Source organism: Protobothrops mucrosquamatus, unplaced genomic scaffold (assembly GCF_001527695.2).
Source record: "Protobothrops mucrosquamatus isolate PMUCROS unplaced genomic scaffold, P.Mucros_1.0 scaffold390, whole genome shotgun sequence".
Taxonomy (NCBI): Eukaryota; Metazoa; Chordata; class Lepidosauria; order Squamata; family Viperidae; genus Protobothrops; species Protobothrops mucrosquamatus.
The window spans coordinates 327,851-352,613 of record NW_015386722.1 but is presented as its reverse complement, the minus strand read 5'-3'; the positions used below and the strand labels follow the sequence as shown (position 1 = coordinate 352,613).

The 24,763-nt window shown below is 40.9% G+C and overlaps 1 protein-coding gene across 1 annotated transcript in view; it reads left to right on the top strand.

The window, feature by feature from the left end:
* Positions 1 to 24,763, top strand: part of LOC107287449 (digestive cysteine proteinase 2-like) — a 56,377-nt gene that overhangs the window by 19,251 nt on the left and 12,363 nt on the right. Inside the window, exons 3-6 of the mRNA XM_015815969.1 lie at positions 8,368 to 8,427; positions 13,462 to 13,554; positions 17,200 to 17,372; positions 21,313 to 21,556. Coding sequence (XP_015671455.1) covers positions 8,368 to 8,427; positions 13,462 to 13,554; positions 17,200 to 17,372; positions 21,313 to 21,556 — 570 coding nt within the window. The remainder of the gene's footprint in view (positions 1 to 8,367; positions 8,428 to 13,461; positions 13,555 to 17,199; positions 17,373 to 21,312; positions 21,557 to 24,763) is intronic.

The following is a 24,763-nucleotide window of genomic DNA, read 5'->3' as shown; positions in this document are numbered from 1 at the left end:
GAGCCATCTCCAAGGCATTGTGGAAACTGAAATTCAGGAAGTGCCAATAAGTGCTCAGGATTTTTGTTTTTGCAAGGTACAGTTCCAAAGATTCTCTTCTCTAAAAATTGGTCCAACAAAAAGCATCAGAGAAGACCTGGTGAAATTCTAATCGTTGGAACCAATTCTGAGAAAAGAAAAAAAAACCCCACAAGTTCAGCACCATGAAACTCATATAAACACAATTCATATGATTGAGAACAATCATGGTAATAATATTCTATCCTTTTAGCTGATGTTTCATATCAAGCCTTCCTCTTCTTTAAACAGTTGGTTGATTGTTCAGTTCTATGCCGGTCTTGGACTGAAATGCACTTTGAGTATAAACACTGACATGAATTGAATGAATCACAGCCCTGATAGCCCCAGATGTTTTGGATGCCTATTCCTAGAACTCAACTGTCCCAATACAAACCTATGACAAGCTTACATTTTTAAATTGGTTAGTAGGAACTTGTTCTAATATGGTTGGCTATGCTGTAGAGAGCACTTCTGTTCAAATTGCCTTTAAGAAGGTGACAGATGTGTATGATCTTGACTCCTTATAGGAGGGAGAGAAATTTGTATTTTTCTGACCAGTTTTAGGGAATTCTGGAACATGGCACTCATCTTGCCTCTGTCTTCTGGCTGGCTGGTGGACATCCATGCTTGTCCTTCCCAAGGTGTCTATGGCATGGATGCACAACCTGGTTCAGGAAGAAGACCATGTGAGGGGTTCTTGGTGCTCTCTTGGTTGTTTTATTCCAGATGTTTCATTACCCACACTAGGTAACATCATCAGTGCTTTGGGCAAGGTCTCTAGCATCATATTCTAAAAACCAAAATGGAGCCTGTACCAAGGAAGTGAGGTAAGGACAACAATGACATGGAATTGCTTTCTGCTAGAATTAAAATTAAGAAAAAATGATGCCTTCCCACAAGTTTAATAGCATGCTCTTAATGTCAGATTAAAAATTAAAATTCCAGAGCTTAAACAGCTAAGGTTTGCAGAGTTTCCAGTGATCATGGAGGCATGTTTCATATGCTTTTCCTGCTTCTATCACTAGATTACTTTCACCTGAGCTAAATCGCACTGAATTAGGTGATACTCAATTCTGAGGAAGCAATTTAAGATTTGTGTTGGAAAACGGAATTAAACACAGTACTTGACTGAAACTGTGTCTGCATCCTGCCTTGTGCTATAGAACCTACAAAGTATGAAACACCTTTTAACATTTGAGGCTGGGATAGTTATCCTTGATCTGTGAAGTCCATGAGCTTGGAAGGAACAGAGACTGGGAGCAGATCCCTTCCGTTCTATCACTGATGTTTTGCCCATTCTTAAATGATTTTGGAATCAGATCTTATTAGGGACTCATTTGGTCCATTTCATAATGACCTCCATTCAATTCTCAACCATTTCTCTGCTTATTATAAATAATAGGTAGCTCCTGTTGTTACAATAATAAGAGGTGCAATAGCTCAGCAATTAAAGATGCTGAGCTTGTCGGATGGAGAGCTGACAGCCTGGGTTAAGACCTGAGTGCTGTGCGATGAGGTGAGCTCCCGTTACTTGCTCCAGGTCCTACCCACTTAGCAGTTCAAAAGCATGGCAATGAGAGTAGATTAATAGGTACCCCTTTGGTGGGAAAGTAACAGTGTTCTGTGTGCCTTTGGCATACAGCCATGCTGGCTACACAACCACGGAAATTGTCTTTGGACAACGCTGGCTCCCTTGCCCAAGAAATGTAGATGAGCACTGTGCCCTAGAGCAGGGGTCCCCAACCCCGGCCCATGGACTGGTACTGGGCTACGACCTGCCAGCAACCAGTTCGCACAAACAAGCAAAGTGTCACATACTCTCCGGTCTGCAGAAAAACCTTTCTCCACAGAACCGGTCCCTGGTGCCACAGCTGATAGGGAAACCTTTACTTTTATCTCCTAGCAAGTTACACAAGTAAAATTAATTGTCCATAATTATGAAATACAATGTATTTAGCAATGTTGGAAAACTCAATTGCTCTGAAGAAAAAGAAAGCCAGCGAGAACACAGAATGAGACTTTTTATTTTTTATTTTTTGCTTTGAGCAAGAATAGCTGCTGAGGCTGGGTTGAAGAAAATGTGGGTTCCATGAGTAAGGCCATCATCACATGGTTGGGTTAAATGTTGATCCATTTAAAGTTGAATATTTGTAATGTGGTTTAGACTGGAGTAGACTAGGAAATTGAAAAAAAAAAAACTCTCCTGGAGTAAAAGCAACGGCAAACCACTTTGTATTGCTGCCAACAAAACAACATGCGTATCTGTCAGGGAAGACCAACTGCCTCACAGTAATCCAGAATGCATATCATTCTTATTTAAAGTGCATTGCTGGCTTCTCTTCAGTGCCTAAGCTAAGTGCTGGTGTTTAACCACTAATTCCTTTCAAGCTTGGAATCTATATATTTTAAATATTATTTTTCCAGATCAACCCAGCCCTTTAGTAACATTTCTGCAGGTGTGTGTGTGTGTGTGTACCATCTATGGGTGCCCTATAGTTGGAAATAGATAGCAATAGCACTTAGACTTATATACCGCTCCATACTGCTTTACAACACTCTCTGAGTGGTTTACAAATGTCTGCATATTGTCCCCAACAATCTTGGTCCTCATTTTACCAACGTTGGAAGGATGGAAGGCGGAGTCAACCTCGAGCCCCGTCAGGATTGAACTCCAGACTGTGAGCAGAGTTTGCCTGCAGTACTGCATTCTACCCACTCCACCACCAGGGCCCCATACCAGTTGAAAAGGGGATGTATTCAGTTATGGTGCTCTTTTATGAAACTTTCTCCCAAAACTAGATTTCCTATGCTGGTGTTAAGTAAAGATTCTCAAACTGTTGATTTCTGTTGGATTCTTATTTCTGAGAGATTACGTCTAATGTTATCTTTTAAATTTGTTTTAGTTTTAGCCTTTTAGTGTAGCCTGAATGTACGCTGCCCTAATTGTTAAGAGCTGAGTGCTATTATAAAGCCTCTTATATAAGATGAGGAAATATGTACTTATTAACATTGGGTGAGATCTTTGCACAGACAGAGCCAGCATAAGAAAAACAAAGGTTGTTGACACTTGGTTGCATAGATAGAGAATTTAAATACATGCAGGTGAAAATGAACAGCTGATCTGATCTGGTTGATTCATTGCTAGCTCAATCTTGCTCATCTAGAAGGAATTTCTTTTTCCGTCCTGCTACAGTTTTGGCATATGGTGATAGGGGAACGAGTAAAAAGAGAGGTTATAGAGAAATATAGGAGTCTGGGAGAGAGATAATTGCCTACGGATAATGGCCCCTTGCAAAACAGTTGCTGGGTGTGATGCCTATTTTTTTTTAATTGTCAGTGAAGAATTTTTTGATCTTCATAGAGCTGGAACGACATAACAAAGCAAAGGGAAAGGGGGAATTAAAAGTCAAATGGAGTGTATGTATGTGTTTTTACATGTGTGAGAGGAAAACACCCTGGGGATTTTTTATTGCTCAGTGGTAAAACAAGATGTCCCCCCCAGTTCTTCTTAATGTTGTACATTTGAGAGTGTATCATGAAAGACAATAGTCAACCAAATGAGATAATGCTGCACAATTTTTATTGAGGTGACCTTGACATATTCCAGGAAGTTTTTTTTTAACAAAAAGAATAACAGAATAACAGAATTGGAAGGGACCTTGGAGATCTTCTTGTCCAATCCCATGCTCAAGCAGAAAACCCTATACCATTTCAGACAAACAGATGCCCAGTCTCTTCTCAAACACCTCCATTGTTGAAGCACCCACAAATTCTGAAGGCAAGCCATTCCACTGATTAATTGTTCTGTCAGGAAATTTCTCCTTATTTCTAGGTTGCTTCTCTCCTTGATTAGTTTCCATCCATTGCTTCTTGTCTTGCCTTCAGGTGGCCTGGAAAATAGTTTGACCCCCTCTTCTTTGTGGCAGTCCCTGAGATATTGGAACACTGCTATCACAGTTTAACTCCTCTTGTTCCTGTTAATATCTTGACTTATTTTTAAAAATTCCATAGCAAAGAGGTCCAAGGTGTTCCATTGAGCAAAATTCCCTGGAGGTTGCACAAAGAAGGGGGTGGGGGTGTTCTGTCTCAGTATTTCAGTCCATCATGGTTGCCATAGCATCTGTTTAATTCCTTAAGTCTGGCTGTGAGAGCATCATTGTTCGTTAAGTGCAAAAAAATTACTAACTAGGTATGAATGTAGACTAATAGCTGGAAATGAAATAGATTGAAGTATTAGGGAACAAGTGACAGTGGCAACCCATAACTGCACAAATACTTTTAGGCTTTTTGACATGCTTAGCAGAAACAAATAAACTTATACTCAAGAATCTGGGAGCTTTGGAAAAGCGATACATTTTAGAAAAACCAAGAAGCCATTATGAAAAATTCTAACAACTGCTGAATAATCAACTCAGGTTCTGCTTATAATAATTTCTTTTTCTCCCCAATCTTTGTAAAGGGATGGAAGTAAAAAAAAGTTTAGGTACTAGATATTTGCCATCTGTTCCTTGTTTTAGTAAAGGCCCATGTTGCATCAGATTGTTCATATGTGACAATATGAAAACTACCACTTCCACACTGAATAAACCTAATCCCAGGCTTTATGGGTGAGAAGCACTGAGATGGGTAGAGGTAGTTTTTAGCTTGAGCCACAGCTTGGTTAGTTAGTTAGTTAGTTAGTTAGTTAGTTAGTTAGTTAGTTAGTTAGTTAGTTAGTTAGTTATTGCTGTCAATGTTGCTCTCAAATCCTTCAACAATTGAGAATCAAGAAACTTAGACATCTATCTGTAGATCCTCCATGACAACCTCTTTGTTCCAGTGTTGGAACAGAAAGTCCAAAAGTGAGAAGACAGAAGAAAGGGAAGAAAGAGGAAAATGTATATTTGAGTTACCAGGAAAAGTGCTGTCTTGGGGTAAAAAAATGAAGGAAGAGCACATTGCCTTGAAACGCCAGAACTTACTCCTAATGGAACATGTGAATATCTCAACTGCTCAGCCTTGCCTGGGAATCAGTAGTAATCAAGACTATTTCATTTGTACCCGCTTCTCCCGTTCTGTGCCCAGCTACTTTATACAGAGAGGACAAGAAAGCAAACAAGGGTGGAAATGGATGCTGTAAGGCTTGTCTTCCTAGATGGTAGCAGCTTATCTCTTCTTCATCAAGTAGCCTTGCTCAATTCTGCTGCGGTCATGGAAAATGCTGACTTTAAAGAAAGAATCAACTCCATTTTCTGGTTGTGGTGCCTTGTTTTTGTGATTTGGCCAGGGTTGTATTTTTCCAAGTGAAGTTGCTTAATAACAGGGATGAATCTTACACGAACTGATACGCTTTGAAGTCTCAGTCAAAAGGAGAGTACTCAACTCAACTCAATCTACATGGTCAAGTTTCACACAGTATTTGGACTAAGCTATAATGAGGTTGAGGATAGTTTGTGGTTTGGTTTGTTGTAAGAATCCAGCCATTGACCCACCATATTGTCTGAGCTGAGTTGTCTCTTGAAGCTATAATATGTTTTGACATAAAATGTTAATGATAGTACAGGGACCATGTTATTGTTAACTTGGGTTTTACATGCTCCCTGAACCCAATTTTGGATTTGGGCTCAATTTTTCTTTTGTTTGCTTTTCTTTTCTTTTCTTTTCTTTTCCTCTTTTTATTTTTTAGTCTTTCATGTCTCAAATACAGGTAGTCCTTGACTTATGATCACAACTGAGTCCAAAATTTCCATAGCCAAGCAAGATGGTTGTTAAATGAGTTTTTCCCTGTCTTATGACCTTTCTTGCCACAGCTGTTAAGTGAATCACTGCAGTTGTTAGTAACATGGTTGTTAAATGACTCTGGCTTCCCCATTGACTTTGCTTGTCAGAAAGTCGCAAAAGGTGACTCTGGGACACTGCAACCAACATAAAGACATGCCAGTTGCCAAGCACCCAAATTTTGATCACATGGACATGGGAATGCTGCAATGGTCATGTGAAAAACTGCCATAAGTCACTTTTTCACTATTGTTGCAACTTTGAATGGTCACTAAACAAATGGTTGTAAGTCAAGGACTGCCTGTATATATGATTTATGGTCACGATGATAAGACAAGATAGATTATAGAAAGAAGAGAGGCATGATTTAACTTTAGAGAGAGAGGTTAAAATGTAACTGTACTTATAACGGCTATGAAGAATATTGAGAGCAACTTCAGTATATATTTTTTTAAAAAATTCTTTCCTTCCACTTTTTTGCCTTTTTAAATTTTTTTCTCCCTTACTTTATATTACTTTGTGTCAGATTTTATCTTTTTGTTTAAAAGTTTCCATAAAATATATAAAGACAATGAAATTGGAGCAACTTTAGACTTAAACAATAGATGGGATAGGAGTTTCTTAGAAGCTTACACCATAAATGGCAGCTCAGTCCAGACTTTTAAAAGACTGGAGAGGAGAGATTAGAAATGTACAAAGAGATTCTTAATGAACTCAGCAATAACAAATGGTCAATCTGAGGTTTCTATTGCAGTTTCCAAGACTCTGTCCCTTGTCTCTTGATCAAGATGCTTACTTCCTTGCTTGAGGTCCAAAGCTTGGCAGGAGACACTTAGAATTGAAGAGTTCAAGTGGACTTTGGAGGTTCTCTAGTCTAATATGCCTTATTCGTATGCATCTTGGATATTGGCAAATTCTATTTAGAGTGGAGTAGGTAATCTGAAGATAACCAGGATATCTGTTTGGCATGTGCTCACATCTAAATCAGGATTTCCAAACTTGGCATCTTCTAGATCAAGCGTGTCCAATCCGTGGCCAATGGGCCGCATGCAGCCCTGGATGTAATGCAGCCCCACAAGATTGTAAACCTGTAACATTATTATGTGATTTATATACATGAATTTCTTCCTTCCTTCCTTCCTTCCTTCCTTCCTTCCTTCCTTCCTTCCTTCCTTCCTTCCTTCCTTCCTTCCTTCCTTCCTTTCTTTCTTTCTTTCTTTCTTTCTTTTTCCTTCCTTGCTTCCTTCCTTCCTTTCTTTTTCTATTGAACTTCTTAATGCAGTTTCTCATAGAGGGGCTCTAATGAGGGGCACTAGGTTGATCTAAACTATAACTGCAATAAACTGTAGAGGTGTGAAAGAATGGTGTGCCAACATGAATTATTATTTTTGTTATTAGCAATGAAGTAAATTTGGGGCAACTCTGCCAGCCATTTTTAGTACCATAAATTTGTTGTCGTTGCTTGATATGTGGATGTCTACCAGGGTGAGATGCATCCACTTTGAAACGTGGAAGCACTTTGCATGTATTGTTTCACTGTAATAAACACAGCAACCATGGCTTATAAATCTGTATTATGGTCCCCTCTAATGCAGATAGGAGGACTTAGGCTGGAAGGTGTGTTTGTTTCTAACTTGTTCCAAGGTGACTCAATTACAAAGAAGAACTAAAAGCAGGATGGTATTGATTTTCTAATTGTCACTTAATTGCACTTTCACAGAAGCAAATAGCAAGAGGTTTACAGCTGGGATTCATACAGGTGGTCCTCAACTTATGTCCATCCCAGTTATAAGTTGTGTTGGTCGTAAACAGGATGATTTTGCAACTTTTTTTTGTGGTGGTGGTTGTTAAGCAAATGCCATAGATAGTAAATGAATGAATGATTTGCTCCGGGCACAGTTTTGACAAAAAACAGATGTAAATGCCAGTTTTTTGGCAAAACCATCCAAAAACACCCCTTGAATGTAGGACATAAATGTGATCATGTTCAGTCACATGACTGGGGGGGGTTAGCCATCAGAATTTAGAATCCTAGCCTCAAGATGGGTCTGTCACAATTTCAAGTGGTCGCTAAGCATTCAGTCTTAAGTCAAAGATTACCTGTACATTGTGCTAAACATAATCCTGACTGGATTGTGGTTTGGCCACATTTGTGCAACATATTAAACCATGTCTCTTTGATTTACTAATGGTACCATGCCCCTTGATTTACTAATGGTGGTCACTAAGCGTCCAGTTGTAAGTCACAGATGACCTATACATTGTGCTAAACAACCCTGACTGGAATAAACCACAATTGGCCAAATTTGTGCAACATATTGAACCATGCATCTTAATTTACTAAGCTTGATTGGTACAATGCACTATACCGAAAAACAAGCAGACCACGATATGGCTTAACATCATATGTGAACCCAATGATGGCAACACTGCAATGCTAGCCTCCTCTTCTAGCTTTCCCATTCTTTGTTCCTTTGTTTCTGCAGAAAATCTGATGGCAGCGTAATGGAATTCAACATTTACATTCACCTTTATTTTCTCTTCTTTCAGGAAATGCGTGCAATTATTCTAACACCACCCCAGATTTTGGAGCTCTCTACCATGTCAAAGGTAAGTTCCATCCAGAGTGCCTTTTGGGAAGCCATTGACTAAGCCACTTCTTAATTGTTTTCCTTGACATTGACTAAAAAAATCTGACCTGGGTAACTCAGCTACCCAATTTTCAAACCATATTTGTCATTTCCCCTTGCAATTCCTTTTAAATAGAATACAGGGGCTGGCTCTGATCTTGAACCTCTGCTTTATAAACCACAGTAGATAGCTATTATCATGAAGTTAATGTTCTGGGCATCTCTCCAGACACAGCTGGGAATGTGGAAATATCTTTTGGACTGGGGTGTCCAGCTTGGCAACTTTAAGACCTGTAGACTTCAACTTAAGTCTTAAATGTTCCCAAGGCTGGACGCCCCCGCTTTGGAACATTACACTTTGGATATTGGTGATTACACCTGTTGACTTTCTGAGGGCATATCATATAATTCTCTTATTTAGTCTTCTTTGCTTCAAGCAGAGAATCTGTGATCTTTAAGATGTTCTTGAATGCCAGATCTCATCAGCCCTAGCTATCACAATCCTTGGTTAAAGACAATTGCAATTATAATTCCACAACATCTGGAGGGTTGTCCATTCCTGTTCTAAAGATAACAGCTTTATGTCTTCCCTGAGAACAAGTAATTTGTTAAAGATCAAACTTTCATAATAGATGCAATCAAGTTCACATGATACATTAAGTCATGGTTTCTTTAACTGGTTTGCTGACTTCATACCATACCCTAAGCCAGTGATGGCGAACCTTTTAGAGACTGAGTGCCCAAACTGCAACCCAAAACCCACTTACGCATCGTCGGGTGCTGGGTGGGTGTGGCCCATTGGGTGGGCGTGGCTGCAATGGTAACGGCAGAATGGGTGGGACTAAAAAGTTCAATCAATCAATTCCAACTTTGCAAGATCTTTTTTCCCCCTGGAGAAGTTGAAATTGACTGATTGATTGAACCTTTTTTTTGTTTTACAAAGGGCGGTGGAGGCCTAAAGCGAAAAGGTTTTATAAAATGCAGCTGAAGGCCTAGGACTGGGGTGATGGCGCGCGTGCCCACAGAGAGGGCTCTGAGTGCCACCTCTGGCACCCGTGCCATAGGTTCGCCACCACTGCCCTAAGCCATGTTCATAAACAATAGTGATTAGGTTCTCTCAATATACTAAGCCAATAATTACCAATATTTGAAATGTGAAAATGTGAAAATCCCCCAATGAAGAGCTAGAATAGACCGGTGTTTCAGGGTTCAGGTTTTACTGCACGCCAAGATAAAATAATTGGCCATCTAAGCTATGATGTGTGCACATTTCATACTGCCTTTTCTTCCACACACTTTTCTCAATTGTGCAATGTTGCATTACATTTTGCAATCATTTTTGTGAACTACCCAATTTAGGCTCTTTTTATTACTGTGGGTTATGGGTGCGTTGAAAATGCAAGTTTGCACCAGCAAAGATTTGACAGGAAGCGAAATTTAGACTATAATTGGCATCTTCCCCTTAGCCAAACATAAAAGGGTGGGGAGCTTGTCAGAATCCTGCTAACCTACCTGGGCAGAGTTTTCTCCGGGGAGTGCCTTGCTTTAAGCTTCTTCCCTTTTTAGTTTACCTGTGTAGGTTTTTGCAAATCTTAGGAGAAATCTAGAGGCATCCAGATTTATTGAACCTGGTGTATCTTTCCATGAATGATTTTATCTGGTGACAGGATCTTAAAATTTGCTGAATCAAAGGCTGAGAATCATTAATGTCTATTAGAACAGCCTTTGGAACAGGCATGTCAAACTGCCGGCCCGCAGGCCGGATGCATCATGCCAAAATCTTACCCACCCCATTGCCGGCAATGGGGAAAAAGTCACGATACGTCGTGCGATGTCACGTGACGTTGCGAGTTTGACATGCCTGCTTTGGAAGCTTTGCTACCAGATACATCCCTTCCTTCCACAGGAGGGACAGTCCTTTTGAAGTTGTGCAAAGTGCCTTTTTTGCTTTGGCACACGTACACATGGGTTCACGGATGTTAATAGCTGCCTGGCAAATCCCAGTTGTATAACTTCACTCCAGGCTGAAAAACCATATATGGACAAAAAGCAATTACCCAGCTTTAAAACGTTACATTTTCCTTGGGAGCAAGCAGAGGAAGCTTTTATGATGTGATTTCTTTCACTTCTTCCTGGAATTTTTGTCCAATCTGCCTGTTCTATACAGCACTTTGGGTATTCTATGCCAAAGGAGGAAAGAGTAGGAGATTTTATTTTTAAAACTCAATTTTGGGCTTAGTACAGGTAGTGCTGAACTTATGGCCACAATTGGAATCAGAATTTCCATTGCTAAGTAAGGTAGTTATTAAGTGACTTGCACCTGATTTTATAACTTTTTTGCCATGATTCTTAAGTGAATCTTGTGGCCATGCAGAGCAAGCTTCCCCCATTGACTTTACTTGTCACAAGCCAGCTGGGAAAGTTGCAGATGGTAATGACATGACTTTGGGATGCTTCAGCCATCGTAAATACAGGCCAGTTGCCAAGCACCCGAATTTTGATAATGTGACCATAGGGCTGCTGCAACAGTCAATAAATATGAGGACCAGTTGGAAGTCAAGATTGATTTCTGATCCAAAACATTTTAAATAGGCATTTGTTTTCCTGGGTTTCCAGGTTTTTTTTGGGGGGGGGGGGCGTTGGGAACCCCTGAAGATCTAAAAAAAAGACCTGTGATACACCAACCTCACAACTGCTCTGAGTCAGTTGTGGCACATAGGAGATTGATTGATTTATATACCTCCCTAATCAGCAAAAGACTTCTAGTGCTTATGTGCTGACTGGTTATTAGAACTGTCAATCAATGGGAGCACAGGGAATTGCCTCTGAGATTGTATTCTGGAGGTAAGGAGAATTGAGGATAGAGGTATTTGGGAGGCATGAGTGGAAGGCTGGATCAAGGGAGACTCATTGTCCTCCCAGTCAAGCCTCCATCTGTCAAATTGACAGATTTATGAGTGCATATTTAGGGACAGAGAAAGATAGGACTGACAGCTTTCGGATCAATTCTAATATTAAGGGAACCTCTTTGCAACCTGTTTTAAGTTATTTAATAAAAGTTAATCCCTTTCCTTTCCTAAATGCCAACAGAGGGCTGCTCTGTACTCTCCTCACGTTTTAACAGTTTGCTTGAATTTTGTAGAAAGAAAGAAGAACAGGATCGCCATAAGAGGAGAGAGAACATGTTCGGCTTAACAACATAAAAGCATAACATTAACTGTAAAGATAGATCTCATTAATCACACAATCAGCTTGTTTTTCTTTAAAGTAAAACTTAAACCTGCAATTTATATTTATTTCATAATATATGTGAAGAAGGCAGTTGCCCAAACAACGGTGATGGAATTCCCACCTAGCCAGGCCTCTAGTATAACCATGGTGGAGCCTGAGAGATCACCAAACACATTTTTTTAAGAAAATCAAACCCAAACCCTAGACATGCCCTATTTCCAAGAAAATGGCACGCAAATTAATAGTTATCGATGCAATATCTCTCGTTTTGTCACTGCCTAATTGGAAAAGTTGCTCCAGGAGATTAAAATTGAACAGACCTTTGTGAAGTTCGTGTTTTTCCTTTGGGATGGAAAATATCGCTTTCCTTGTTTTTCCGCTAAATTGCTTGTTGATGTTAAAACATTAGAAACAAAGTTTGAAAAAAGGGATTTTTGTTGGTCTTTTACATAAGTAGGCCCAACAATTCTTACATAAAGATGGAATCTATCTATCTAGCTAGCTAGCTAGCTAAATAACAGAGTTAGAAGGGACCTTGAAGTTCTTCTAGTAGTCCAACTCTCTGCTCAGGCAGGAAATCCTACGTCATTTCAGACAAATAGTTGTCCAATCTCTTCTTGAAAACCTCCAGTGTTGGAGCACCCACAACTTCTGGAGTCGAGTTGTTCTACTGATTAATTGTTCTCACTGTGAAGAAATTCCTCCTTAGTTCTAGGTTGGTTCTCTCCTTGCTTAGCTTCCATCCACTGCTTCTGTCCCACCTTCAGGTGCTTTGGAGAATACACGGCAGCCCCTTAGAGACTGGAACATGTCACCCCTAGTCCTTCTTTTCATTAAGCTAGACATACCCAATTCCTGCAACCGTTCTTCATATATTTTAGCTTCCAGTCCCCTAATCATCTTTGTTACTCTTCTCTGCACTCTTTCTAGAGTATGGTATGGTATGGTATGGTATGGTATGGTATGGTATGGTATGGTATGGTATGGTATGGTATGGTATGGTATGGTATGGTATGGTATGGTATGGTATGGTATGGTATGGTATGTATGTATGTATGTATGTATGTATTTTCTGTGCTGCCCATCTCAGTAATACAGCAACTCTGGGCAGCTTATAATATAATAAACATTTTTTTAAAAATGCAAAGATTGTTGAAAATGTGTGGGATTTGTGTCTACATTTTGGATGCTCTCCTCTTTTGCTCCAAATTAATTTTAGAGGTTTGTCCATTCATTCTGAAATACCTCTTCCATCAAACGTTTATCTTGGTGGCTTTGGGCAAGCTAGAGTTGATTTTTAGAATGACGTAGGTCCCTGATTGGCCAGTATGATACCCATTCTGCACAAGGCAACTTGAAAGAATGAGTGTAATGGTTATGACATTAATGCAGATCACTGTTGCCAACTGGCATTGTCTGGATGTGCTGAACTTAATTCCCAGGATCCTTAAACAGAGATATACTGTATGAAGTGCTTGGAGAATTTTAATCTGTTACTGTATATAGGTAGTCCTCAATTTATGATAACAATTGGGATCAGAATTTCTGTTGCTAAGCAAGGTGGTTGTTAAGTGAATCTCACCCAATGTTATGACCTTTTTGCCATGGTTGTTAAGCAATTTTTTACAGTTGTTAAATGATGAGGACATAGAGATTCCAAACTGATAATGCATTTGACCCCACCCTCGGGCTCAGCCTGGTCATCTCCAACATCAATAACCCTAAATAACCCTTTTCTATAGCAAATGTTTGATTGATCCAAGTCATTCCTCGTGTCCTGCAGGAATCATCCATCTCCCTTACGCTGAAATTGAAGAGCCGTTCGAAGCCTGGTATAACTTAACTGGCAACAAGAGTCGCATTGAATATTATAATGGTAAGAAACTGGTGCCCTCACTAAATAAAAAGAGAAGAACCAGAAGATTTAGTTTTGGGAAAAGAAAATCCCCCAAAGGGGTCAAACAGGTCAATAGCAAACCAGAATATGTTGACCCAACTCTGAAGATTTACTATTTATTAATCAAAGTAGTATAGCTGCCTGCCTCCCCCAAAGCAACTCTGAATGGAATAAAACAACTAATATCAAAACAATAGATATAAAATTTCACATTAAAAGGTAATTTTAGGAAAGGCTAAGAGAGGATAAAATGATCACCTGCCTCCAATTCCCTAGGATCTGGCAAAAGTACAAAACAAAACAGAGAGCAAACCCTGCTTCCTTCTCACACTGATGATATTACCTAGCTGGGTAATGAAATGCCTGCAAGAAAACAACCAAACAGAGAGCACCAAGGACCTTGTCTCAAGAATAGGGGTGACACAAAAACAAATGCAATATATGGAATAACGTTGGTTTTCTTGCACATGGCAGAGGATTGGGCTGGTCCCTCTTGGGAGGGGGGGGACATAGAAGGAGGAGCATTGTTCCTCTTAGGATCTCTGTCCCCAGGGGACAACTACAGAAGGCAGCAGCATACATTATGGCAATTTCATTGTTTTACTGGATCAGGGCTTGAATACTGTGGTCCCTTTAGATTTCTCAATCTTAGCACAGCTAATTAGAGGTACACTTTGCTGATCAACATGATTTTCCCAGCTAATGTAAGCAGAAAGGCTATCTAAATTATTAATCAGATAGTCAGCAAAGTTGTCTTATAGCTTCCTGGTTCCAGAAAGATTTCTCAAGGTGGAGAAGACAGTGAGCAAAGCAGCAGGCAAAAAAGCAACCCATAAAACAGCTATTGATTAGAGGAGCTCTTACACACTACATGCACACCCTTACACGCTTCACACACATATACCCAGAGCACCTCTTTTTTCTCCTAATTTATAACCTGAAAGTGTTGGGCTCTGGCTAGCCAATTTTCATCAGTCTTGTCATGAAATATTGCTACAATTTAGAGGACGGTTAAAGGAATGGTTGAGGTGCTCTCAGTCAGCTTTTGGTCACAGACATCGTGATGCACGGTAAAGTACTTTTATCCATCAGCTGTACTTTGACTTTCTGCTGATCTTTGGTAGATCATTGTTATAATCCACTCTAGCGTGGTGTTACATTTCCATGCACATGTATGTTCAGACGGACATATAATTCATCAAGCAAAAATTCATCATGATTGCTAGAAAGGTTGTTTGCTGGACCAACCTGCCGAGAGGCTGACAGTCTGTTCAAACAGATTCTTCCTGGTTCAGCTCGTCCTTGGCTTTTGATTATCCAAAGAACCTTTCCCACGGTTTGTTCCAACTCCACAGTTCTGTGATTAACAATGAATTAGCAGGAAAACTCCAGCCCAGTGAAGACCTCATTGAATGAATCTGAGCTACTGTAGCTTAGTGAAAAGAGTACATGTGTTTTGAACGTAGCAAGTTCAGAGTTTAGTCCTTGATCATTACATTGTAAAAGTCTATGCAGATTCTCAGTCATCCAGGTCATGGTTGTCCCAAAGGTGCTTTTTCAAGAGGCAACTGGACTTTTTTTGTTTTTCTTTGAAGACATTTCGCTTCTCATCCAAGAGAGCTGAAGAAACTTCTTGAATGAGAAGCAAAACGTCTTCAAAGAAAAGCAAGAAAGTCCAGTTGCCTCTTGAAAAAAGCAGCTTTGGAACTCCATCGTAAAACTCTCCAATTTAAATTGATGGAGTGCCACTGCCAAGATCTGGTTCACAAATTGCATGTGGTTTGGGCTTTGGGTGGTGGGTGAACCTTACCTTTCAGACTTAAAACATGGCTTGTGGCTTTTTATGTTATGTGAAGCTAGTCGATTGTGATGGTTTCTCCAAACTATGGTGGCTTCCCACCCACATATACATGTGAGCTGCATTCACTGTCAAACATTTGAGATAACCATCCCACCAACCACAGTTCAGGACGTGAACCCAGTCACCATAGGAAGTCAACAGAGCATAGGGAAACAACTAAGCTAGATGACTATAAGGACAGTTCCCCAACTCATAAAGACTGCCAGGAAACTCCACTGGAGAAGATATGGGCGTCTCTCTAATGGGCTTCTATTTTATCTCTGTATGAAGAAGTGCTCCCAGTTAGGCAGCAGGAGATCTAATGAATTCATTTGTATGGAAGAAAGAAATTTAGGCATAATCCTCTACATACCCCAGGAATTTCCTTGTACTGGCTGAAAATCTGCCTTCCCCTCATTCACCTCCTGCAAATAGTATATTAAGGAACTGATTTGCATTTTTCAGTTGGGAGGGGAGACTGACCTTACAAAAAAGATGCCGAGGAAGTTTATCAGGATACCAGCATCCTACTCCTTGAAAACCATGAGAAAAATCCTCCCACTCCTTCCAAGATCATCCATGTCTTTAGAGTCCACATTTGCCCCCTCTCAAAATCTGTATCAGCTTGCTTGTTGAACACAAAGGACATTTCTTTTTTTTCTCTCTGTTTTTCTTTTAATTTTTAAAATACTTTTACCATATCAATTTTTTTAAAAAAATGAGCCACCAGATTTTCTCTGCAAAGAAATTCTGGGGTGGCTTCTCTGAATTTCCCCAGGGAAAGGAGAATTTTGCCGTAATGTCTCAAGGACAGAACTTCCTTCTAATGGTGACTGTAACATCACTCTGAAAAGTCCCGTGGGAGAATTTCCTCTTCAATTCTTTTCCTGTGATTGGAAATGTGGGGAGCCCAAGAGACTGCAGGTCACCAGAGAGAACTTTGACTGATGCTTCATCTGCCTCATTGCTAAATGAGTGCAAGAAACCACATTCCACCGGGGGAAAACTTCTCCAAATGCTCTTCTTCTTCAACACAAATTAACAGAAAAACAGAGTTGGAAGGGACCTTGGAGGTCTTCTAGTCCAACCTGCTGCTCCAGCAGGAGACCCTATACAATTTCAGACAAATGGCTGTCCAATCTCTTCTTTAAAACTTCCAGTGTTGGAGCACCCACAACTTCTGGAGGAAAATCGTTCCACTGATTAATTGTCTTAACTGTCAGGAAATTTCTCCTTAGTTCTAGGTTGCTTCTCTTCTTGATTAGTTTTCATCCATTGCTTCTTGTCCTGCCTTCAGGCGCTTTTGAGAATAAATTTACCCCCTCTTCTTTGTGGGAACCCCTTAGATATTGGAACACTGCTACCATGTCACCCTAGTCCTTCTTTTCATTAGACTAGACATACCCAGTTCCAGCAACTGTTCTTTCTTTCTTTTATCCAATTGAATGAGAAGTGAAAGAAAAAATTGCCTGGCTGCTCTGTTGCATTCTTGTTTGCCTTGGGGATTGGGGGTGTGGAGAAATCTGGACTTGAAGGGAAATTGTGGTTTGGAACATGCATGGATCTGCTCCAAATTATATTTTGCCCTTTGAATTGGGAGCTCTGCACAACTATATGGGTTCCTAGGAAGCAGTTTCAACAGATTGCGTCTTACTACATATTCTCTTTACTTAGGAAAGCCAGAGGTTCTTAGTGCATACGCAAAGTGTGTGCTTTGTGGCTTAGCCACATTTCTTTCCTTCTTCATTTGTGTTTACCATTGCTCACATTGTCATGTTTTGCAGGCCAGGTGGTGACACTGCAGCTTGGATGTTTAGAGCCCTATGGTGCCTTGTTCAAGATTACACCAGCAACCACAGAAAATGTGGTCAATATTCAGAAGTGCTTCCTGTTAAATGGCACCAAAGAAAGCCAAGTGAAGCCACAAGGGGTCTTTCCCAGCATGAAAGATTTCAAGGTGAGTCAACGATGCTCAGCAGCTGGAGAAGAAAAAGGAATCCATGCTTGGATCTGGAAAGTTGGCTGGCTGATCTATGAGAAAAGACACTGCCTACCTTCACACAGCTGTTACCTCATGGTTTGTGAAGTGGGCCACAGTATAGATACTCCTTATCACAGTTCATTTAGTGACCCTTCAAAGTTACAGTGGCACTTTTTCAATGCGATTGTAACTTTGAAGGGTCACTAAACAAGGTAAGTCAAGGACTCTCTACTTCTGACCAATTTTCACGCTTATGACCGTTGCAACATCCCCATGGTCATGTGATTTACATTTGGAAGCTTGACAATTGGTTCATATTTATGATGGTTGCCGTGTCCCAGGGTCCTGAGATCATGTGATCAGCTTTTGCGACCTTGTGGCAAGCAAAGTCAATGGGGAAGCCAGATTCACTTAACAACCATGTTACTAATTCAACAACTGCAGTGATTCACTTAACAAATGGGGCAAGGAAAGTCATAAAATGGGACAAAACTCACTTAACAAACTTCTCACTTAGCAACATAAATTCTGGGCTCAATTGTGGTCATAAGTCAAGGACTACCTGTATCTGGGTTATCACATACTAAGTCATAACTTTAGGTTGTATTAACCATTCAGTCGTGTCTGATACCTGGTGACTTTATAGGCAAGTGCTCTCCATGTTCTCCATCCTTCCTATGTTGTGGGAGCCCAACCATTGTGATTGTAGACTCTAGTTATGGCATTCCAAGCATGGAGAGCACTTAGAAAGCCATAACTAGAGTCTACAAATCACAATAGTTGGGGCTCCCACAATATAGGAAGAAGAAAACAAGCAACTCTCATTATTGTTGAGTTCCAGCATCAGGCTAAGCTGTGGTCTGTTTTTAATCATGGTAGCCAAGCCAAACCAATCTTCAAAGACATAAGAACATACCTTATGTCTAAGCATAACCAGCTTCTCTTAACCTCAGTTGCTTATGACTAAATGTGAATTGCAGGGTAGAGTTGGTCAAAACCAGAAAAAATTGTGAAGAATTTTGGCAATGCAAAGTATTCTCCACTTGTTCAGGGGTGGGTGGAAATAGGAGAATCTGACAGTTTGTGGTGTCCACAGTGAATCAAGCATCCTATATTTCTATTTTTTTCTTACATGCAAGGAAAATCATCCCTATGAAATCTTTTGTCTCTGCTTGCACTATTTTTTTAAAAAAATCTGAATAATTTCACCCTTTCTCTGCCCAACACATTTCTGTAAGACTGAACTTGGGAAAAAATACCGTTCACGTTGCAAGTTTCCCTCTGGCATTTTGGGTGGACCATGAGATATTTAAATTATAGCTTTCTGTGTCTTATTTGGCAAGTATTGGCAGCACTTGACCAAGTGCAAGATTCACCCATCATGCAAAACAATGATAGTCAACATGGCTTGTTGAATAAGACATTACTTGCGCGTACATTTCACTAAGCTATAACCTGTGGTTTACAGGCCCTAATGGCCAGGTTTTCTCCACTTGTTGGGCCAAACTGAACAAACCACATTAGTTGGATTGATGTAGCACCAAAATTGTAATGTGGGTTTTATGATTTGCTAGCGTGTTGTGTAAACATAGTCAATGTGATTTGTGAATCACGGTTATAATGTAGCCTGGACTTGGTTAAATTGTGGTTCATTTAGGAAATATTTTATTTAGGAAATAAAAAAAAAACATTTCAGCCATTGGTTGGAATGTGTAGTTTCAGAAAATATTTTTTTCTGTTATTGGAGGTCTTTTCCATGCAAAGCAGACCTTCTACTATTGAGCTGCAGTCTCTCCCCAGCTCACCTGCCTTTGGAGACCAGTCCATCTTTGATGGCTCCAAGAATCACTGTACTTTCGGCGCACCCCAGTTCTTTCGACAGGCCATGGGAAACACTAATATCCCAGCCCTCCCCTCTTTCGATAGGCCTGAAAAAGCTGTTCCAATTGAGAATAGCACATGGACAGATCCTCAGCCAGCTCAGCCAGCCCTTTGCCTCAGTGAGTCAGCCACTTCCTTCTGCAGCAAAGCCGCTGCTACCCGTGCCAAGTTTCTAATAAAATTGCAAAGCAAGTTTCACCCAGATGCTGTTGTCTTGACAGTAATGAAATCTCTTTCTGCGATGGCTGCTCAAAGTGGCATTTGTCACACACATCTGATGGCAAGCTGTTATTTGACCTATGCCAACTCACTGTCTGGAAAAGCATGATGCTACAGATGTGGGCGAGAAACGTTGCAGTGTTGTTTTGCTAATTTGCTAATGCAGGACTCAAAATCCTCCTTGCCTTCAAAGACCCCTGAATCATGGCAGCCTGTCTTTCTGATAAAGGCAAAGGTTTCCCCTGCCCACTCATGTCTGACTCTAGGAGACGGTGCTCATCTCCATTTCTTAACTGAGAAAACCAGCATTGTCTGAAGACCGTTCTGTGGTCATGTGGCCAGCATGATTATACACCATGGTGCATGGAATGCTGCTACCTTCCCACTAAAGTGGTACCTATTTATCTACTCACATTTGCATGCTTTCAAACTGCTAGAACAGGGGTCTTCAAACTTGGCCCTTTTATGACTTGTGAACTTCAACTCCCAGAATTCCTCAGCCAGGCACGCTGGCTGAGGAATTCTGGGAGTTGAAGTCCACAAGTTATAAAAGGGCCGAGTTTGAAGACCCCTGTGCTAGATTGACAGGAGCTGGGGCAAGGGATGGGAGCTCATACCATGCTGCAGGGTCCAGTTATCAAACCCAGGCTGTCAGCTTTCCAGCTGACAAGCTCAGTGTCCTTAACTGCTTATAGAACTGCCTTAGAAGCTGGATTTCTTAACTACTTGGGATGTGGGCTATTTGGCTGGAAGTAGGAAAACCAAGAGCCCACAGGAGAAAGAGCGATTCTTTAACAGGTCCAAAGAGTGTTGTGGGTTCCTTGCAACCTGTTACCACGTGGTTTTCCTTTAGGTGAAAAGGCACTTGGGATAACGTTGATAACCTCTATTCCACTTATAAACGAAAGCTGTGCCAGTTGGGGGAAGGAATGATAATTCAACAGGAGAGCCCCTGCTTTCTTCGTAGAGGTGCCAAATTCAACACCTGGTATCACTAGCAATCATTACTTCTGTATGGATTAAATCAGCCGTGAGAAATTCTTCTTCCAGAAAATTGAACTGCCAATTGAAAAAGACAACTAGTGTGTGACTCCTGTTGGCTGAAAGACCACCCAGGCTTCTCTATAACATGCCAGAGCTACACTCCAAAAGAAGATGGAGACAAAGGAGAAGCCAGAGGATTTAAAATATAAAATAAGTTCCCCAAACCTCTGCAAAGATGATTCCCATTGTTTCTTAAAGCCATTCTCCAAACTCTAACAAAGCAGGAGAACAGTGAAACATTGAGCTCTGGATGAATCTGAGGGCACCAAAGAGGATACTGGGACTTTTTACTCCCCCCCCCCCCCAGGGTTGACTCAAGGCTGGGATCATATATTATCCTAAGCAATCATGTAGCTTTAGTTTGTTGTGATGTTTGAGCCTGGCTATACTGTGGTTTGCAAGCCATGAATTCCGGTGCAGTATCTTGACTGACTTTAGCCAATTGTGGGTTTTGTTTTTCAGTACATAGTTACAAAGAACCAGGCTTTGTGCAGTATGCAATCACAATCAAAAAGCTTGACTGGAACAAAGCAGTTTGAAGGATCCTTGGTGCTCTCTGAGTTTGGTTGTTTTCTTGCAGAAGTTTCATTACCCAAACTAGGTAACATCATCAGTGCTAGTTTGGGTAATGAAAAGCCTGCAAGAAAGCAACCAAGTTCAGAGAGCACCAAGAACCCCTCATTTCACCCTGAGTTACAAATATTCTCCTTTATTGGTACAATGCAATTTCCCATGTGCCTTTTTCAATGGCTTCTCTCTGCTGTTCCTCCAGTTTGTAAGAGAAGAATACTACAAAAGCATATACACCTCCGTGTGGCAGAGCACAACCCACTGGGGCAACAAGAAGAATATTTATACAATGTGGGTGACCAACGCCAGCTGTGGAGTCACCCCAGTACATTACGAGATGAAGGGTTACAACAACTTGCTGGGATCCCACTACGACAAGTATGAAATTGATTACAGTGACTTCTCCAATAGCTTCCCAGCTTCCATCTTTGTCCTGAAATCAAATGGTAAGTCGGAAGGATTTATCTCCTGCCTGTGTTCAAAAATATTTGGGGAGATGGCCCTCGAACTTTTGCCCATTGTGTTCAGGGAGGATGGCCATCATTGCAAACTTCACAACTCAGCAGGGATCAGAACCAGGTGTCATGCCCAAGCAGACCCTCTTTTGAGCGAGAAAAACTGAAGCTAAGAGGTAAATTCTCAAGTTAAATCTCCATGTTGGGTTGGATAGCAATCAGATGGTTTTACTACTCAGAATAAACTATAAAGATTGAGAACAAAAGTGTAGAGCAGCGACTCCCAACCTTTTCTATACCCCGCACCCCTAGAACACTTCTGATGTATTCTCGCACCACTTACAAAAGTTCGAAATATCTGCAACGAATTATGCATATACACTATAATTTTGAAAACCCGTTTTCACACACACCCTGGAGTATTGTCTCGCACCCCCAGGAGGTGTGAGCACCTCTGGTTGGGAGCCCCTGGTGTAGAGGGAATGGCGTTGCTGAATAGATGGAAGAGCAGCTACCAAGGTAGCTGTCAATAAAAGGGATCCAAATCCAGGACAAAAATGTAGCATGAACAGAATGACAGAGTTGGAAGGGACCTTGGAGGCCTTCTAGCCCAACCCTCTGCTCAAGTAGGAGACCCTATACCATTCCAGACAAATGGCGGTCCAGTCTCTTCTTAAAAGCCTCCAGTGTTGGAGCACATGCATAAGCCCCTCTCTAGTTCACATGAAGATAAAAGATGAATCACATTCAGATGTGCAAAGTTCTGTTACTAGAGCCTTACAATAAAAGTAGCATTAACCTAGATGGCATTGTTTTCCTTGTTTGCTCTACCTTGAGCAACTGACAGAGGATAGGCTTTGTTCATGAGCAAAGCTACTGTATAATATGTTACGTGTGCTTTTATGTGAGGTTTAAGACAAGCTCTTACAGTTTGTATTGTCTGATTACGCCCACTATTATGGCTTAGTCAATTATGTTTGAAGTCTTCAAGCAGAATCTTGATAGTCATCTGCATAAAATCCTATAATGGATCCTGCATTGCACAGGGGATTAGACTAGATGATCTCTAAGCCCGTTCCAGCTCTGATTCTATAATTCTGTCATACGAAAGCCATCTGTAGTCTAATCTGGCATTAGGTAGCCTGGCTTGTTATTTTTTATGGTTCTGACAGAACATATGAGCCATGTGAGATATTAAATGTAGACGGTCCTCGACTTACGACCATAACTGAGCCCAAGATTTCTGTTGCTAAGTGAGGCAGTTGCTAAGTGAATTTTGCCCCATTTTATGACCTTTCTCACCACAGTTGTTAAGCAAACCACTGCGATTGTTAATTTAGTAACATGGTTGTTAAGTGAACCTGGCTTCCTCATTGATTTTGCTTGTCAGAAGGTTGCAAAAGCTGATCACATGACTCTGCAACAGTCATAAATATGAGTCAGTTGCCAAGCCTGTGAATTTTGATCACGTGACCACAGAGATGCTGCAACGGTCATAAGTGTGAAAAACAGTCATAAGTCACTCTTTTCAGTGCTGTTGTAACTTTGAACGGTCACTAAATGAACTGTTGTAAGTCGAGGACTACCTGTATGCAAGGGACATGCATTTTTTCCAACTTTATGGGCTTACTTATTTGGTCAGTTTCTGGGGTGGCCAGGATGCTGCTCCTCCAATAGCTCAAACGTCTCTTTAACCTGCTTGGTTATTTGTTTCTTTATTCATCCCTGTCATTTTTGTGCCACTCCTCTTGAAACCAGCTGTGAACAGCCCAGAGCAAAAATAAGGATTAAAAACTAACAGAACAAAGACAAAACAATGTGAATCATATTGATGGAACCCAACAGGGACAGATCCCAAATTTAATATCCCCCCGAAAAAAATATTCTGTCCCACTTGGCTGCGAAAAAGGTTTCTTCAGAGAAATGGTGATCCATATATATGGAGTCAAGCTATTTTACAGGAGGGATACCCTCATTCAGAAGGTCCGACTATGGCAGGGGTAGGCAACCTTGGCTCTTTTATGACTCTTGGACTTCAACTCCCAGAATTCCTGAGCCAGCATGGCTCAGCTTGGAAACCTCTCCCTTTCCCCTCAGCAAGGCTGGCTCAGGAATTCTGGGAGTTGAAGTCCACGAGTCATGAAGGGGCCATAGTTCCCCCATGCTGGCTCAGGAATTCTGGGAGTTGAAGTCCACGAGTCATAAAAGAGCCAAGGTTGCCTACCCCTGGACTATGGGATCCCTACAGAGGGGGCTTCTTAGGATCTTTCTCTTGACCAGCTGACATCTCTCCTGAATGGCTTTTTCCATTTTATATAATTGAATGGTTGGAATGTGTTGTATATCCTCGACTTACAACAGTTTCTTTAGTGACTATTCGAAGTTACAACAGCACTGAAAAAGTGATTCGTGACCGATTTTCACACTTATGACCATTGCAGCATCCCCGTGGTCATATGATCAAAATTCAGATGTTTGGCAACTGACTTGTATTTATGATGGTCACAGTGTCCTGGGGTCATGTGATCACCTTTTGCAACCTTCTGACAAGCAAAGTCAATGGGGAAACCAGGTTAACTTAACAACCGTGTTACTAATTTAACAACTGCACTGATTCGCTTAACAACTGTGGCGAGAAAGGTAATAAAATGGGACAAAACTCACTTAACAAATTTCTCACTCAGCCACAGAAATTTGGCCTCAATTGTGGTCGTAAGCCGAGGACTACCTGTAAATACAGATAGTTCTCAACTTACAGTACAATCCATTTTCACGCTTATAACCATTGCAACGTCCCCAGGGTCTTGTGATCAAAATTTGGGCACTTGACAACCAACATGTATTTACGACAATTGCAGCATCCCAGAGTCACGTGATCCCCATCTGTGACCTTCCCAACCAATTTCTGACGAGTGAAGTCAAATGAGGGAAGCCGGATTTGCTTAACGAGCACAGGATTCATTTAACAATTGCAGCGATTCACTTAACAACCGTGGCGAAAAAGGTTGTAAAATCAGTCATGACTCACTTAACGACTGCCGTGCTTAGCAACAGGAATTCGGATCTCAGTTGGCGTCGTGAGTTTGGACTACCTGTATACTATGAGAAAGGAACAGCATAGCAATAACAGCAAACAGTTAACAGTTTTCTCAGCTGGGATAACAGTTTCCTTATTTCTTTCTGTGCCCCTTTGATCTT